Below are 17137 nucleotides of genomic sequence, written 5' to 3' on the forward strand. Positions count from 1 at the left end.
CTGGACTTTCATGCAGGAGTCCAGTGTTTGCTTCCTGTATGGTTTTGATGGGTTTTTTTACCCCTCACTATGTGCCACCTTCCCCTAATTCTAACCATCCATGCCTGCATGTGCGTTTGCTGACGTTTCGGCGTTGGTTGCCATGTGCTTGTGTTGTGTAATGATAACTATGTGCCACCTCATCCCGCCATGTACATTTGTTGACATCATGGTATCACCACCGAGTAAACTCAACAGCAGAAGCAGAGGTTTCTCTGTGGCAAGGAGCTCATTTAAATTTGCCCTAAGGTGCTGAAGGCTCTTCACATTGCTTGGCTGGCTTGGCTGACCCACCTTTTTCAGTGTCGTAGAAACTGGTAACAGTACTTGCTTAATGACAGACTGGGGTGTTAGTTTTACAATTTTAAAAAGGAGGACTGAATCACACTGACCAGCCTCTCTGAAAAATCTTATGCCAGGGGGCTGGAAAGCAGTCTAAGACCTTTTGTCAAAACTTGTATCCTCGGAGAGAAATACAGATTATTTCCAGGTCTTGGAACAGTGGCCAGCTCTTTACCCTTGCAGAGTTGTAAAGGGGATCATAGGAGGTTACTCAACTATTCTGTTTGTGTTTTTCTGTTGCCCCTGGAGTCCTGTGGAGAGTTGTGCGGGAGTATGTGGTATGGGTAGAGGATTGCCATAAGTTTTCTATTCCTTTTTATAACAAGAATCATATCAGTGTCCATATCCTTGGCACAGAATCAAATATGTTTTCAGTGGGAGTCGGGGTCTGCCAGAGTTGGTCTTTGTTACCAGCTCTGACTGAATGTGAGACCGCCTTGGACAGGATCTCAAGTCGCATCTGTCCAGTTGGTGGAACTCAGAATTGCTTCTGTGCTCTTTGCAAATGATGAGGCTCTGTTGGTTCAGATAGGTGGAACAGCACAGGATGGCGAACAAAAGGCCCGAAGCACAGAGGGAACCGCACAGAAAGACTGCCAGCAGGCCAAATAGTTCTTGGTGCAGGGTTATTTGCAAAATAGAGCTTCAGGAGGGTCACAAAAGGCACTGAGGTGGACTGGGACAATTAAAAGTGGGGTTGCTGTAGTTTAGGGGGGAGAGCGGGTCGTCCACTAATCGGGAGATCAGTTGCTGTTCCAGTCTGCTTGTTTAAGTATCCTTGCTCAAGATATTGACCCCCAAAATGTTGTCCTGTGACATTGGTGTATCACTGCGTATAAATGCTTAAAACCAGTAGCTGGTGGCACCTTGTATGGTAACCTTGACCAAAAAGTGTTCAAACGTGTGAAATGTGACATGTGGTGAGAAAATACTTTGAGTGGTTGAAAGACTAGAACTGTGCTGTACAATTGCAGGTCTGTTTACCATTTACTAGTAGAGGGAGAGCTAAGGGCCTGATTAACAAAAGAGGGCCAGGACATCCAGTTGGAGGTTAACACAAGTTGCAAGCTAAATAACCACATGCATGTTGAAGCAAGTGGGGCCCCATAGCTGTGGGAGCAGTTTGGCAGTGTCAGTGGGCTGGAGACAACAGCCTGTGGCCAACTGGAGATCAGAAACATAGCTGGGTCACTGACCAGGGATCAGAGAAGGTTATTTAGGAGGGCCAGAACGTAATCAGCGAAGACTACAGGGGCGGCTGACTGGATTAGCACAGCACACTCTCATCCCAAGTCGTCACGCAATGCCGCTTTGCAGTGGACTTCAGTGTCTGCATATTACGCTCCTGTTTTTTTTCTGTGTCTGTTGTTGACGTTCCAGGATGGTGCTACCTTGATGTTAACAAATGCACATGGGGGTATCATGCGGATGCAACAGGTTTCATCTAGCTGTGATCTCAACTAATGTAGACGGTCCTCTATCATGCTTTTGTGGCAGGTGCCATCCGGTTATCCGGCACGGATAATATCACAACCAACACCGTGTTCTCAGCTGAATTTGTCCAGCAGGGTAGTATGGGGATGCAAAGGGTGGCTTTTGGTGTCAGGATTTTACGCTGAAAGCACTGTGAAAGCGGCAGACTGTGACAACTTTGGAATGAGAACAGGCTGGTCAGTATTGGCAACTGCAGGGGGCTGAGTTCAACAACACGACAGAACATGGATTCTATTAAGTTAAGCCTCTTTATTGCAAGAACTTTTTCATTTTACATCTAAACAGTGCATTAACTTATTTTTCTAAAATCATTTGAGGAGAGGAATAGGCAAAGTAGTAACAGAATCTGCATTAGAGTTAAGAATAAACCATCAGTTTGAATGATATTACTCTGAGTTCACAAAAACACACACACACACACTCACAAACACACAAAAGTATGATGTGGGAAAATACATGAAAACTGAGATATCTGCTTAACAAATGAACCCTTCTTATTTTCACTCATGCATTTGCTAAGGAAAAAAATTAATATAGTGTGCTCGAGTGCTACTCAGCGTACGGCCAGCAGGCCAAAATTGGCCCCAATGGGGTGCCAGGTGACCATTTTCTTAATCACAATAAAATAAATGATTCCCACTAAGAATTATTTTGTACTTTTAAGTATACATAAGAAGCTGGAGTGCACATAAAAGTATCATAATAGAGCTTGTTTATCAAAAAAGTGCCAGTGGATGATCTCCGTACCCCTTAACAGAGGTCTCAGCTGAGCTCCCAATGTTCCAAAATCCAAGAAATGACCTCAAATCCCAGAATTCCCATGAAATTTTAGAATTGTTCCAAAATCCTAGAAACAACATGTCTTATTGTAAAAGTGGCCCCAAGCAAAACAAGTTGAGTATTCTCGCTTACTCGATAGTTAGGCTTTAACTAAGCTCCAAATGCACAAGAATCCTCTATTATTCCACAGTCAGCTAAAGGCCAAACATATTGATTTGAATATTACTGCCACAATATAATTGATAGTGCTTTGATTCTAATTTCCAGTGTAGTGATACAATGAACACAGCAGTTTCTGATAATGAGCATGAGTCACATTGGTATAAAACTATAAGAACAACACTGTTTCACCGGCCATTACACCTTCTGAATTTTCTTAAGTGACTTACTGATAACAGCAAATACATTTTTATCCTCACAATTTTGTTCATTTTACTCACCAGTTTGTCTACAGTATTTTAGTATCACATGAGTCAGGCTGCAGTATCTTAATTGTTACAATGAGTTTGATAGATTTTCTAAACCAGGGGTAAAAAGAGGCATAGATCAGAGGGTTAAGACAGGAGTTGAAATACAGCAGCCACATGACAAAGGATGAGGATGAACTGCTTTCTTCGATATCCTCACCTATAAGGGATGGAGTAAAATGTGGACAGAAGCATAATAGAAACACAACAACAACAATTCCAAGAGTCGTGGCTGCTTTCATCTCAGATTTCTTAGCAGTTACACTCACTGAACCCTGAGGTGTGATGGCTGCAATATGAGAGCGCATGGCACGAGCCTGAGACACAGCCACCACAAATACTCTCATATACAGAACTATGATGACAGTTATTGGGCCAACAAAGGTAAAAACAAGGTCAACAGCTCCTGTGATGTGGTTAAGGATTACTACACACTCTCCGTAGCAGGAATTCTGAGAGTCAGGTCGTCGCATAGAGTACTTTATGATAAAACAATTATAGAGAACGGAGCAGATCCAACACAGACAAACACAGATTTTTGTTCTGTCCAGAGTGATTCTGGTGGTGTAATGTAGAGGGTCACATATTGCCAAATAACGATCAATTGATATGAGCACCATATTTCCCACAGAAGACGAGATGATGATAAAATCTACAATATAGTACAGAGCACACATGAGATCACCCAGGAGCCAGCAAGCCTCGGCTAAAAATATGCCAATCGGCATCAGCAGGAGGCCCACAAGGAAGTCTGACACAGCCAGGGAGAGGATGAGGAAGTTTGTGGGGCTGTGGAGCTGCCTGGAGAGGAAGAATATCATCACTTACAAGATTATCATAATCACAGTGTGACGATCACAGCAGTAATGCATGAATATCTTCATTAGTGCCTGATTTACTTATTTTGTCACAACATTATATATGAATTGACAGTTGTTTTAGTATGGATTTTTAAAACACAGAATTATAATCAACTGGAACATTCACATTAAAATAATTATTGCAAATTTTCATAAAGAAAATAAATGTTGAGAGTTTAACTCTGCCTGAAGTGAGAGATCGAGATGATGACAAGCAGGTTGAGAGCTGCAGTGAGCAGAGAGATGAAGTACAGCAGAATGTAAGATAACATGACATCAGACTTAGACGGCGTGGGTTTTCTGCAGGAATTGTTGGGGAGTTGTGGAAAGCAGAGTTCATCTTCTTGTGGAGTCTCCATCTTCCAAGAGAGGTGGCAAGAAGCTACCAAGTACTAGAAAGCCTCTCTGATGTACAACCGATTTATTCCTCCCTGTCATGAATGTTAAGTCTTTTGGGCTCTAGGAAGAAATTCTCAGTGGGCGCAATCAGATAAGGAGAAAAGCAGGAGGAACTTGATCACCACCAGGTGATGAATTGGATCAAACGGCAGGGGAGTCTGATGGACCAGCCCGTTCTCGTTCTGAGCTCATAATTTTTAAAATACTGGATCCTTGACAGGTCTTTTTAAGATAAGATCAGAATAAAAAAAGGCAACTTCTGTGTGTGCATGAAATGCCGCTGGACGGCGTCAGATGAGAATGTGGCTGGACAGAGCCATTCACTTTGTGGTTATACGCCAGCGGTAGGCTGAACTACACCTTCCTTGTCAACATCATAAGTACACAGGCAACGTCAATTGAGAATACAGCCGGACAGAATCTGTTGGGTCCACATGAAATGCAGCAGGACTGCATCACTTTGCTGCAATGACTCCTATTGGGCAGGCAGGTCCAACAAACCCACCCTGGACTTTCATGCAGGAGTCCAGTGTTTGCTTCCTGTATGGTTTTGATGGGTTTTTTTACCCCTCACTATGTGCCACCTTCCCCTAATTCTAACCATCCATGCCTGCATGTGCGTTTGCTGACGTTTCGGCGTTGGTTGCCATGTGCTTGTGTTGTGTAATGATAACTATGTGCCACCTCATCCCGCCATGTACATTTGTTGACATCATGGTATCACCACCGAGTAAACTCAACAGCAGAAGCAGAGGTTTCTCTGTGGCAAGGAGCTCATTTAAATTTGCCCTAAGGTGCTGAAGGCTCTTCACATTGCTTGGCTGGCTTGGCTGACCCACCTTTTTCAGTGTCGTAGAAACTGGTAACAGTACTTGCTTAATGACAGACTGGGGTGTTAGTTTTACAATTTTAAAAAGGAGGACTGAATCACACTGACCAGCCTCTCTGAAAAATCTTATGCCAGGGGGCTGGAAAGCAGTCTAAGACCTTTTGTCAAAACTTGTATCCTCGGAGAGAAATACAGATTATTTCCAGGTCTTGGAACAGTGGCCAGCTCTTTACCCTTGCAGAGTTGTAAAGGGGATCATAGGAGGTTACTCAACTATTCTGTTTGTGTTTTTCTGTTGCCCCTGGAGTCCTGTGGAGAGTTGTGGGAGTATGTGGTATGGGTAGAGGATTGCCATAAGTTTTCTATTCCTTTTTATAACAAGAATCATATCAGTGTCCATATCCTTGGCACAGAATCAAATATGTTTTCAGTGGGAGTCGGGGTCTGCCAGAGTTGGTCTTTGTTACCAGCTCTGACTGAATGTGAGACCGCCTTGGACAGGATCTCAAGTCGCATCCGTCCAGTTGGTGGAACTCAGAATTGCTTCTGTGCTCTTTGCAAATGATGAGGCTCTGTTGGTTCAGATAGGAACAGCACAGGATGGAGAACAAAAGGCCCGAAGCACAGAGGGAACCGCACAGAAAGACTGCCAGCAGGCCAAATAGTTCTTGGTGCAGGGTTATTTGCAAAATAGAGCTTCAGGAATGTCACAAAAGGCACTGAGGTGGACTGGGACAATTAAAAGTGGGGTTGCTGTAGTTTAGGGGGGAGAGCGGGTCGTCCACTAATCGGGAGATCAGTTGCTGTTCCAGTCTGCTTGTTTAAGTATCCTTGCTCAAGATATTGACCCCCAAAATGTTGTCCTGTGACATTGGTGTATCACTGCGTATAAATGCTTAAAACCAGTAGCTGGTGGCACCTTGTATGGTAACCTTGACCAAAAAGTGTTCAAACGTGTGAAATGTGACATGTGGTGAGAAAATACTTTGAGTGGTTGAAAGACTAGAACTGTGCTGTACAATTGCAGGTCTGTTTACCATTTACTAGTAGAGGGAGAGCTAAGGGCCTGATTAACAAAAGTGGGCCATGACATCCAGTTGGAGGTTAACACAAGTTGCAAGCTAAATAACCACATGCATGTTGAAGCAAGTGGGGCCCCATAGCTGTGGGAGCAGTTTGGCAGTGTCAGTGGGCTGGAGACAACAGCCTGTGGCCAACTGGAGATCAGAAACATAGCTGGGTCACTGACCAGGGATCAGAGAAGGTTATTTAGGAGGGCCAGAACGTAATCAGCGAAGACTACAGGGGCGGCTGACTGGATTAGCACAGCACACTCTCATCCCAAGTCGTCACGCAATGCCGCTTTGCAGTGGACTTCAGTGTCTGCATATTACACTCCTGTTTTTTTTCTGTGTCTGTTGTTGACGTTCCAGGATGGTGCTACCTTGATGTTAACAAATGCACATGGGGGTATCATGCGGATGCAACAGGTTTCATCTAGCTGTGATCTCAACTAATGTAGACGGTCCTCTATCATGCTTTTGTGGCAGGTGCCATCCGGTTATCCGGCACGGATAATATCACAACCAACACCGTGTTCTCAGCTGAATTTGTCCAGCAGGGTAGTATGGGGATGCAAAGGGTGGCTTTTGGTGTCAGGATTTTACGCTGAAAGCACTGTGAAAGCGGCAGACTGTGACAACTTTGGAATGAGAACAGGCTGGTCAGTATTGGCAACTGCAGGGGCTGAGTTCAACAACATGACAGAACATGGATTCTATTAAGTTAAGCCTCTTTATTGCAAGAACTTTTTCATTTTACATCTAAACAGTGCATTAACTTATTTTTCTAAAATCATTTGAGGAGAGGAATAGGCAAAGTAGTAACAGAATCTGCATTAGAGTTAAGAATAAACCATCAGTTTGAATGATATTACTCTGAGTTCACAAAAACACACACACACACACTCACAAACACACAAAAGTATGATGTGGGAAAATACATGAAAACTGAGATATCTGCTTAACAAATGAACCCTTCTCATTTTCAATTATGCATTTATGTTGCTAAGAAAAAAAAATAGTTTCGTGTGCTCGAGTGCTACTCAGCGTACGGCCAGCAGGCCAAAATTGGCCCCAATGGGGTGCCAGGTGACCATTTTCTTAATCACAATAAAAATAAATGATTCCCACTAGGAATTATTTTGTACTTTTAAGTATACATTAGAAGCTAGAGTGCACATAAAAGTATCAAAATAGAGCTTATTTGTCAAAAAGTGCCATTGGATGATCTCCGTACCCCTTAACAGAGGTCTCAGCTGAGCTCCCAATGTTCCAAAATCCAAGAAATGACCTCAAATCCCAGAAATGTCATGAAATTTTAGAATTTTTCCAAAATCCTTGAAACATCGTGTCTTATTGTAAAAGTGGCCCCCAAGCAAAACAAGTTGAGTATTCTCGCTCTACTCGATAGTTAGGCTTTAACTAAGCTCCAAATGCACAAGAATCCTCTATTATTCCACAGTCAGCTAAAGGCCAAACATATCGATTTGAATATTACTGCCACAATATAATTCATAGTGGTTTGATTCTAATTTCCAGTGTAGTGATACAATGAACACAGCAGTTTCTGATAGTGAACATGAGTCACATTGGTATAAAACTATAAGAACAACACTGTTTCACCGGCCATTACACCTTCTGAATTTTCTTCAATGACTTACTGATAACAGCAAATACATTTTTATTCTCACAGTTTTATTAATTTTACTCACCAGTTTATCTACAGTATTTTAGTATCACATGAGTCAGGCTGCAGTATCTTAATTGTTACAATGAGTTTGATAGATTTTCTAAACCAGGGGTAAAAAGAGGCATAGATCAGAGGGTTAAGACAGGAGTTGAAATACAGCAGCCACACTACAATGGATGAGGATGAACTGCTTTCTTCAATATTCTCACCTATAAGGGATGGAGTATAATATGGACAGAAGCATAATAGAAACACAACAACAACAATTCCAAGAGTCGTGGCTGCTTTCATCTCAGATTTCTTAGCAGTTACACTCACTGAACCCTGAGGTGTGATGGCTGCAATATGAGAGCGCATGGCACGAGCCTGAGACACAGCCACCACAAATACTCTCATATACAGAACTATGATGACAGTTATTGGGCCAACAAATGTAAAAACAAGGTCAACAGCTCCTGTGATGTGGTTAAGGATTACTACACACTCTCCGTAGCAGGAATTCTGAGAGTCAGGTCGTCTCATAGAGTACTTTATGATAAAACAATTATAGAGAACGGAGCAGATCCAACACAGACAAACACAGATTTTTGTTCTGTCCAGAGTGATTCTGGTGGTGTAATGTAGAGGGTCACATATTGCCAAATAACGATCAATTGATATGAGCACCATATTTCCCACAGAAGAAGAGGTGACGATAAAATCTACAAGATAGTACAGAGCACACATGAGATCACCCAGGAGCCAGCAAGCCTCGGCTAAAAATATGCCATTCGGCATCAGCAGGAGGCCCACGAGGAAGTCTGACACAGCCAGGGAGAGGATGAGGAAGTTTGTGGGGCTGTGGAGCTGCCTGGAGAGGAAGAATATCATCACTTACAAGATTATCATCATGGCTTGTTAGTCACAGCAGTGAATGCATGAATCTCTTCTTAAGTGCCTGATTTACTTATTTTGTGACAACATTATATTTGAATACACAATTATTTTAGAACAGATTTTTTTAAAACAGAGTTATTATTTAGTGGCACATTCACATTAACTTAATTTTTGTCAATTTTCATCAAGAAAATACATGTTGAGAGTTTCTCTGCCTGAAGTGAGAGATCGAGATGATGACAAGCAGGTTGAGAGCTGCAGTGAGCAGAGAGATGAAGGACAGCAGAATGTAAGATAGCATGACATCAGACTTAGACGGCGTGGGTTTTCTGCAGGAATTGTTGAGTTGTGGAAAGCAGAGTTCATGTTCTTGTGGAGTCTCCATCTTCCAAGAGAGGTGGCAAGAAGCTGCTGAGTACTAGAAAACCTCTCTGTTGTACAACCGATTTATCTCTCCTCGTGACGATTCTAAAGTCTGTTGGGCTCCAGGCAAATATTCCCACGGGGCACAGAAGAGGAAAGGACCAGAGAGCACTGATTACCACCAGGATGATGAATTCAATCTAATTGCAGGGGAGTCTGCCGGACCACCCCATGCCCATTCTGAGCTCCTAACTTGTAAAATACGACTGCTATGACAGCGCTTTTGGCGTAAGATTGTGCCAAGGCATGAGGTATAAGGTAATATAAGGTGATAACACAGCCGACCAGAGCAGTTTATGTTGTTGTTATATGCCAGTGGAAAGCTGGACCGCACTTCCGTGTCAGTGTTATACGTGCACAGGCAACGTCACTTGAGAATGCAGCTGTGGAGGAACCTGTTGCATCTGCATGAACTGCAGCAGGATGGCATCAGATGGAAACACTGCCGGTAACGACATGAACGAGTGTTTCAACATTAAACTAGGATGCCTGTAGGGCAGATGGGTCAAACAAACCTCAGACTTTCATGCAGGAGTCCAGTGTTCACTTCCCTTCTGAATGTGACTGGCTTATTTTACACCTTCCCATGTGTCACCTTCCCCTGATTCTTACCATCCATGCCAGCATGTGCATTTGTTGACGTTATGGCATTGGTTGGAGGATGGCATCTCCTTCAGTCTGCATGTTGAAGTATCCTTGGGCGAGATACTAAACCCCAAATTGCGCCCGTGTGCTATGGGTGTGTCACTGCATGTGAATGCTTAAGCTTAGTACCAGGTGGCACTTGTTAACGTCCGCCACCAGTGTGTAAACGTGTGACTGAATGAATGTGACATGTAGTGTTAAAGTGGACTGAGTGGTCAGAAGGTGAGAATGTAGCTAAACAAATGCAGGGTCATTTACCATTTACTAATAGAGGGAAAGCTGAGGGCCTTGTTAACAAAAGGGGAGTCAAGACATCAAGTAGAAGTTTAGGACAAGCTGCCAGCTAAAAATCACATCAGTGCTGGGGCAAGAGAGGGCCATAGATGCAGGGGCAGCCCAGCCCGTTCTTATTGCAAAACTGCTGAATGCTGTCGCTTTTGTAGTGCTTTTGGTGTAAGATCCCTATACAAAAAGCCATCTTTCCCCTCAGCATGATATGCTGCTGGATGGTGTTGGCTAAGAACACAGCTGACAGAACAGTTCATGGGGTTATTTTACACCGGCGGATGGCCTGATGGCATCTGTGGCAGCATGATGCGTGAATGGTTGGTGTCAGTTGAGAACGCAGATGGAACCTATCGCATCCATACAATATGCAGTTAAGTGGATTGGTCCGACAAGCCCTGGACTTTCAAGCAGGAGTCCAGTGTTCGCTTCTCACCTGAATGTATTTTTTTTCTACACCTTACAATGGGCATTTTTACCCAAACCTAACTATTTGTGCCAGCATGTGCATTTGTTGATATCCCTGTGTTGGTTGCCATGTGATTGAGAAAAGTTCAAGCAGCGTGCACATCCAAAAGTGATAAAACCTAGGTTTTTGAACAAGCAAAAATAGATATGAAAGAATAAATAAAGTCTGCACACTAGTCCATGCTCCCATGCCCTTATTTATTCTTTCATTGCCATGTGATTGCATGATCATCCCACCATGTACGTTTGTTGACATCATGGTAGCAGCATCCCGGAACATCAACAGCAGCCGTAGGATACCTAGAGTGTAATATGTAGATGCATAAATCCACTGCAAAGCGGCAATATGTGATGACGACACGAGAACATGTTGGGCAGACTGGCAGGGTCATCTGGCTGGAGACCACAGCATGTGATCCACTGGGCATCAGAAACATATTTGGGGTCCCTGACTAGGGATCAGAGAAGACCATTGAGGTGGGCCAGCAGGGAATCAGTGAAGACTAAGGGGTCAGCTTAGTTGGAGTGTGGAGACGACTGCGGGACATACAATATATCAAGTTAAACCTCTTTATTGCAAGAAGTTTGAACATATCCTTTCATAAGAAGCTCAGCCAGGTTCATGGCATAATAGAGGCTGCATAACTCTGCTTTCTTCTCTTAGTTATGGCCGTTCAGTCAGTCCTACTGAGAGAAAGCTGTCACAAGAGAGAGAAAGGAAGGAGGGATGTGGAGGAAGAGAAGAGATAAATCAGTTGTATGGTAGAGAGTTTCAGGCAGACAGCTGACAGAGCACAGCAGCATATGATCTCTGTCTCTTTCTGAGAATGACAACCTCTGAAGAAGCTGAACTTTGCTTTCCACAACTTCTAAACGCCTCCTGCAGGAAGACCATGCGTCCGTACTCTGTATCCATGCTCACTTACTTTTTACTGTCTTCCATCTCTCTGCTCACTGTGACCCTCAACCTGCTGGTTATCATCTCCATCTCCCACTTCAAGTAGTCAAAGATTTTATCAATTATTACAACAGACTGTAAAGGAATATGTATCATTGCTTTTATTTGCTGTTATGACAAGTGACGCTACAAATAATGCTAAGTATGTTGCTCTACTATCTTTCCAGGCAGCTTCACAGCCCCACCAACCTGCTCCTGCTCTCTCTGGCTGTCTCAGATTTCTTCGTGGGTCTCCTCATGTTCTTTCAAATTATGCTTATAGACGGCTGCTGGTTTCTTGGTGACCTCATGTGTATTCTTTATTATGTTCTGGACTATATCATTACCTCTGCCTCAATAGGAACCATGGTGCTCATATCTGTTGACCGCTATGTGGCTATTTGTGATCCTCTGCATTACTCCACCAAAGTCACAGTAAAAAGAGTTCAAGTCTGTCTTTGTCTGTGTTGGATATGTTCTGCTGTCTGTCACAGTCTGATGTTGATGGATAACCTGGAGCAACCCGGCAAGTTTAATTCCTGCTCTGGAGAGTGTGTGGTTGTCATCAACTACATCGCTGGTTTTGTAGATCTGTTTTTGTCTTTTCTCGGTCCTGTCGCTGTCATAATAGTTCTGTATCTGAGAGTATTTGTGGTGGCTGTGTCTCAGGCTCGTGCCGTACGCTCTCATGTTGCAGCTGTCACTCTTCAGTGTTCAGTGAAAGTAACTGCTAAAAAATCTGAGATGAAAGCAGCCAGGACTCTCGGTGTTGTTATTGTTGTGTTTCTAATATGTGTGTGTCCATATTTTTGTGTTGCACTAACAGGACAGGACACCTTACTCAATGCTTCATCTGCTGCCTTTGTGATCTGTTTGTTCTACTTTAACTCCTGCCTGAATCCTGTCATCTATGCCTTTTTTTACCCCTGGTTTAGAAAATCTATCAAGCTCATTGTCACACTGAAGGTACTGCAGCCCGGCTCCCGTGAGGCCAACATGCTGTAGAGAGACTGTGCGTGATGCCTAAAATGAGACTCTTGTGTGGTCAGAAAAGTGTACTTGGTCATGATGATGAATAATTAAATAGCAGATGTGAAAATCTGGGTAAAGTGTCTTTTGTATAAAAACTTTTACATGCATATCATATAATACAAAACAATACAATGCAATACACTATAATATTTTTTTAATATTGAATTACTGTTTTATTTTTTTGCACTGTAGCCAGCTTGAAAACTACTACTACTTCTCTAGAAATTTTATCAAACTATCATGTGAGATACTGAAGCCTGTAACGCAAACATAGTGTACAGTCAGTCAGGCAGTCAGTCAAATTTAAAGATCCTTGGATGATGAAAAAAAATGTTGGTGGCATTTTTTGATCCCAATAGGTGTTTAGTTACATTGCATGACGTAAAAGTCACAGTAAAAAGAGTTCAAGTCTGTGTTTGTCTGTGTTGGATATGTTCTGCTGTCTGTCACAGTCTGATGTTGATGGATAACCTGGAACAACCCGGCAGGTTTAATTCCTGCTCTGGAGAGTGTGTGGTTGTCATCAACTACATCGCTGGTTTTGTAGATCTGTTTTTGTCTTTTCTCGGTCCTGTCGCTGTCATAATAGTTCTGTATCTGAGAGTATTTGTGGTGGCTGTGTCTCAGGCTCGTGCCGTACGCTCTCATGTTGCAGCTGTCACTCTTCAGTGTTCAGTGAAAGTAACTGCTAAAAAATCTGAGATGAAAGCAGCCAGGACTCTCGGTGTTGTTATTGTTGTGTTTCTAATATGTGTGTGTCCATATTTTTGTGTTGCACTAACAGGACAGGACACCTTACTCAATGCTTCATCTGCTGCCTTTGTGATCTGTTTGTTCTACTTTAACTCCTGCCTGAATCCTGTCATCTATGCCTTTTTTTACCCCTGGTTTAGAAAATCTATCAAGCTCATTGTCACACTGAAGGTACTGCAGCCCGGCTCCCGTGAGGCCAACATGCTGTAGAGAGACTGTGCGTGATGCCTAAAATGAGACTCTTGTGTGGTCAGAAAAGTGTACTTGGTCATGATGATGAATAATTAAATAGCAGATGTGAAAATCTGGGTAAAGTGTCTTTTGTATAAAAACTTTTACATGCATATCATATAATACAAAACAATACAATGCAATACACTATAATATTTTTTTAATATTGAATTACTGTTTTATTTTTTTGCACTGTAGCCAGCTTGAAAACTACTACTACTTCTCTAGAAATTTTATCAAACTATCATGTGAGATACTGAAGCCTGTAACGCAAACATAGTGTACAGTCAGTCAGGCAGTCAGTCAAATTTAAAGATCCTTGGATGATGAAAAAAAATGTTGGTGGCATTTTTTGATCCCAATAGGTGTTTAGTTACATTGCATGATGGGGCAGCTGAAGACCTTGAAGGGGTAATGAAAGAGCAAATCTTGTTAGCCTTTTTAGGAAAAGGAAACTGTAAACATCCTTTCAAGGGGCATGTCACAGATTTTAAAAATCTAAAGTCTGAATCAAATTATCTTCAGTGCTGCCACCACCAAAGACTGGCGTTCTTAGCACTTTGTAGAAAAGTGAGATTACCACCATCAAGGGGTTAACCTTAAGTTTATATGTAAATTAGTCATAAGACCAAGAAGCTCTTGCAAAACATAACAAACGAGTAGTCCTTTTTGTTCTTGTTTCTGTTGCATGCACATTACAAAAGGCAACAATAGGCATGCACAAATTTAGGAAATCTGCACTTTAGAAGTACTTTTTGAAAAATAATAGTTTTAGTGATCTAAATCTCAGTTCGCTTGTAGAAAAAGTATCAGTTTTCAGAAATATCTAAATGCCCAGACAAGGCCTACATTGGCAAGTGTCCATGGGAAAATAACATGTTTTTTTGCATTTAGTGGTTCTTAGACTATGTGTCCCTTACAATCACGTTCAGGCCTCGAGAATATGATTGTAATGTCAGCAGTAGTGACTCAAAGAACAAGAGGATGATTCAGTTGAGTTTATCCGGTGCCTCAGTTTATCCAGTTTCAAAACACACAGAGATAGTGAACATTTGCTGTGTTATCAACTGCCATGAGTGCTCTCACGACAGTGCACAACAACATGATGTCAGTGCACAACAACAGTAAGCACATTTACATGCCACAACCTTTGCTTTTGGTTTTACTTGGGACAGGAAATGTTAATGCCTGGATGAAAGTCATGTTTTGTTTGACCCATCCACATTCCTTCCCTCATGCTTTGGCTGACTTTCTTTCTCTTTATAGTATCTCCGTTACTCACAGTGTCAAGTGCTGCCACAAGTGAAAGCGAGACAAAGCGTTGGAATTTGACACCATGGGAAGCAGAATGGGCTATTATGGCAATGGTTCTGTATTAGTTCCTTGTGCAAGAGGTCTTTAACCTGTGGAGGGACTTCTCATGCAAAATTTTTTCTCAATTCATGAAACGATTGTGAAATGGAATATAGAAATGATCAGGTCTCAGACTGAAAACCAATTATGTACTTTTCGCTTCAGTCACTGCTTGTGTCTTCTGTTTTGATGAGTGATGCTACAAATAATGCTAAGTATGTTGCTCTACTATCTTTCCAGGCAGCTTCACAGCCCCACCAACCTGCTCCTGCTCTCTCTGGCTGTCTCAGATTTCTTCGTGGGTCTCCTCATGTTCTTTCAAATCATGCTTATAGACGGCTGCTGGTTTCTTGGTGACATCATGTGTATTCTTTATGTTCTGGACTATATCATTACCTCTGCCTAGGAGCCATGGTTCTTATAGCAGTCAAACGCTATGTGGCTATTTGTGATCCTCTGCATTACTCCACCAAAGTCACAGTAAAAAGAGTTCAAGTCTGTGTTTGTCTATGTTGGATATGTTCTGCTGTCTGTCACAGTCTGATGTTGATGGATAACCTGGAGCAACCCGGCAGGTTTAATTCCTGCTCTGGAGAGTGTGTGGTTGTCATCAACTACATCGCTGGTTTTGCAGATCTGTTTTTGTCTTTTCTCGGTCCTGTCGCTGTCATAATAGTTCTGTATATGAGAGTATTTGTGGTGGCTGTGTCTCAGGCTCATGTCATGCGCTCTCATGTTGAAGGTAACTGCTAAGAAATCTGAGATGAAAGCAGCCAGGACTCTCGGTGTTGTTATTGTTGTGTTTCTAGTTTGTGCGTGTCCAAAACTCTTACATGCAGATCATACCTGCCTTTACCTTGTGTGTTACAATATTGTTGTCTTAAATATAATTATTATTTTATATTCAATTCAGTGAAGCTACTCAGAAAACTTCTTTGACTCAGATCTCTTTTACTATCACTTGAGATGCTAAATGCCTCCTGTGAGGCCAGCATGGCGCACAGCCACTGACATGAAATCTTAAGACACAATTCAGGGGTGATGAAAGAGCTATTATTGGCTAAATCAGCAGGGAGGGTTCACTTGGTCCACTTTTTATGCCTCCACGCTGGAGATAGCTGAAGGGCATTATGTCATCCACATGTTCTTCCATCAATCCCACTCTTGTGAACAGGGTTGAGGGAATTTCCTCAAAGTTAGCCCAAATGTCCACTTGGGCTCAGGGACGAACAGATTAGATTTTGGTGGTTATAGGTTAAAGATCAAGGCTACTGTGACCTCATCAGTCTCATTCTTGTGAATGTGAAATCTTTAGAGCTGGACCCAGATATTTGGATATTTGTTAGTTGATGAAGTATTCTGTTTTCTATTATGTGTTTGGATATTCGTTGTGTTTTGTTTTTTTGTTGTTTTTTTTTTGCAGAGGACGAACGTCATTTCATTGTTAGTGAGAAAAAAAAGCCTATACATCTTCAGTCTTAGATTTGTTGGAGTTAGTATGCTCTTCTATTACAGTACATAGAAAGGTAATTGAACCAAACACCTCGAAAGTTTGAGTCAGTCTGCTCAGCCCCCCTCTTCTCTCTCCGTTTATCGTGATCCTGCTTTTGCAGCTGTCACACACACATTGACAGGAATGATAATTTTGACTGATATCAAAGGGTTTATCAACTGAGTCAAGTCATTTTTCATGTCAGTGTGCACCAGAACGCAAACATGGTAGCCCCCATAAGTGAGGACACTTATCATTTCACACGCATAACGAAATTGAACTACTTTATAACACGGGACACAGATTATTGTACTGAGTAACTGTTGAAGTTTTTAATTGTACAAACTGTGCCACAACCGCTGTCAAGCAGTCGGCAAAACAAAAATTATATTTACTTTCGGTGCTGGGTAAATTTTAAAATGTGGCTTATCAAATCAGGAGAGAATCAAAAAAAATTCTGATTGCTTAAGCTAATGCAACCAACAAGAATAAGCAGGAGGGCTTCCACATGACAGGATGGTGTCAGCGGACAACACGGCAGCACAGAGTCAATCGCAGTGTTATTACATGCCGATCGACGGCTGGAGGGCACTAGTCGTCGCTGCATTATATGCTGCTGGACAGCGTTAGGTTGAAAAAACGCTGATAATGGCGTGATATAAACAGTGTAAGGTCCCCTTG

At 42.3% G+C, this 17137-nt stretch overlaps 4 protein-coding genes, 1 long non-coding RNA gene and 1 pseudogene across 12 annotated transcripts in view; 4 read left to right on the forward strand and 2 right to left on the reverse strand.

Moving 5' to 3' along the window:
* Positions 1-17137, forward strand: part of LOC148188582 (uncharacterized) — a 39112-nt gene that overhangs the window by 11143 nt on the left and 10832 nt on the right. The gene's annotated exons all lie outside the window — the stretch shown is intronic.
* On the reverse strand, positions 3104-4341 carry LOC121940782 (trace amine-associated receptor 13c-like). 5 transcript variants are annotated; one of them, XM_088082799.1, is made up of 2 exons: positions 4265-4341; positions 3104-3923 (listed from the first exon to the last, which is right to left on the reverse strand). In XM_088082799.1, exons 1-2 carry the CDS (start codon positions 4339-4341, stop codon positions 3104-3106), a joined length of 897 nt encoding a protein of 298 aa, XP_087938925.1. The 5 variants fall into 5 exon arrangements, with proteins under 5 accessions (XP_087938925.1, XP_087938923.1, XP_087938922.1 ...); XM_088082797.1 differs by having other exon boundaries at positions 4169-4341; XM_088082796.1 differs by having other exon boundaries at positions 3104-3945; positions 4164-4341.
* LOC148188585 (trace amine-associated receptor 13c-like) lies at positions 7992-9404 on the reverse strand. Of its 4 annotated transcripts, none has more exons than XM_088082804.1 (2): positions 9149-9404; positions 7992-8811 (listed from the first exon to the last, which is right to left on the reverse strand). In XM_088082804.1, the coding sequence occupies exons 1-2, from the start codon at positions 9220-9222 to the stop codon at positions 7992-7994; spliced, it is 894 nt and encodes a 297-aa protein (XP_087938930.1). In that variant the 5' UTR covers positions 9223-9404. The 4 variants fall into 4 exon arrangements, with proteins under 4 accessions (XP_087938930.1, XP_087938927.1, XP_087938931.1 ...); XM_088082801.1 differs by having other exon boundaries at positions 9053-9404; XM_088082805.1 differs by having other exon boundaries at positions 9142-9203.
* On the forward strand, positions 11486-12600 carry LOC148188586 (trace amine-associated receptor 13c-like). Its single transcript, XM_088082806.1, has 2 exons — positions 11486-11658; positions 11784-12600. Exons 1-2 carry the CDS (start codon positions 11486-11488, stop codon positions 12598-12600), a joined length of 990 nt encoding a protein of 329 aa, XP_087938932.1.
* Positions 12958-13590, forward strand: LOC121965631 (trace amine-associated receptor 8c-like). The gene has a single exon (XM_042515764.2). It carries the CDS (start codon positions 12958-12960, stop codon positions 13588-13590), a length of 633 nt encoding a protein of 210 aa, XP_042371698.2.
* On the forward strand, positions 15182-16144 carry LOC148188587 (trace amine-associated receptor 13c-like; annotated as a pseudogene).

Source organism: Plectropomus leopardus, chromosome 10, assembly GCF_026936395.1.
Source record: "Plectropomus leopardus strain MGB_pleo_1.0 chromosome 10, ASM2693639v1, whole genome shotgun sequence".
Classification (NCBI taxonomy): Eukaryota; Metazoa; Chordata; class Actinopteri; order Perciformes; family Serranidae; genus Plectropomus; species Plectropomus leopardus.

What these genes read in the sequence shown, in the direction of transcription:
- LOC121940782 (XM_088082796.1), bottom strand. Translation starts at nt 4,341, where the DNA reads ATGGAGACTCCACAAGAAGATGAACTCTGCTTTCCACAACTCCCCAAC. An exon ending in GATCTCTCACTTCAGGCAGA is followed by an intron (nt 3,946 to 4,163) that starts GTTAAACTCTCA and finishes TAATCTTGTAAG; the next exon opens with TGATGATATTCTTCCTCTCC.
- LOC148188585 (XM_088082801.1), bottom strand. Translation starts at nt 9,222, where the DNA reads ATGGAGACTCCACAAGAACATGAACTCTGCTTTCCACAACTCAACAAT. An exon ending in ATCTCGATCTCTCACTTCAG is followed by an intron (nt 8,812 to 9,052) that starts GCAGAGAAACTC and finishes CTTCCTCTCCAG; the next exon opens with GCAGCTCCACAGCCCCACAA.
- LOC148188586 (XM_088082806.1), top strand. Translation starts at nt 11,486, where the DNA reads ATGACAACCTCTGAAGAAGCTGAACTTTGCTTTCCACAACTTCTAAAC. An exon ending in ATCTCCATCTCCCACTTCAA is followed by an intron (nt 11,659 to 11,783) that starts GTAGTCAAAGAT and finishes CTATCTTTCCAG; the next exon opens with GCAGCTTCACAGCCCCACCA.
- LOC121965631 (XM_042515764.2), top strand. Translation starts at nt 12,958, where the DNA reads ATGTTGGTGGCATTTTTTGATCCCAATAGGTGTTTAGTTACATTGCAT.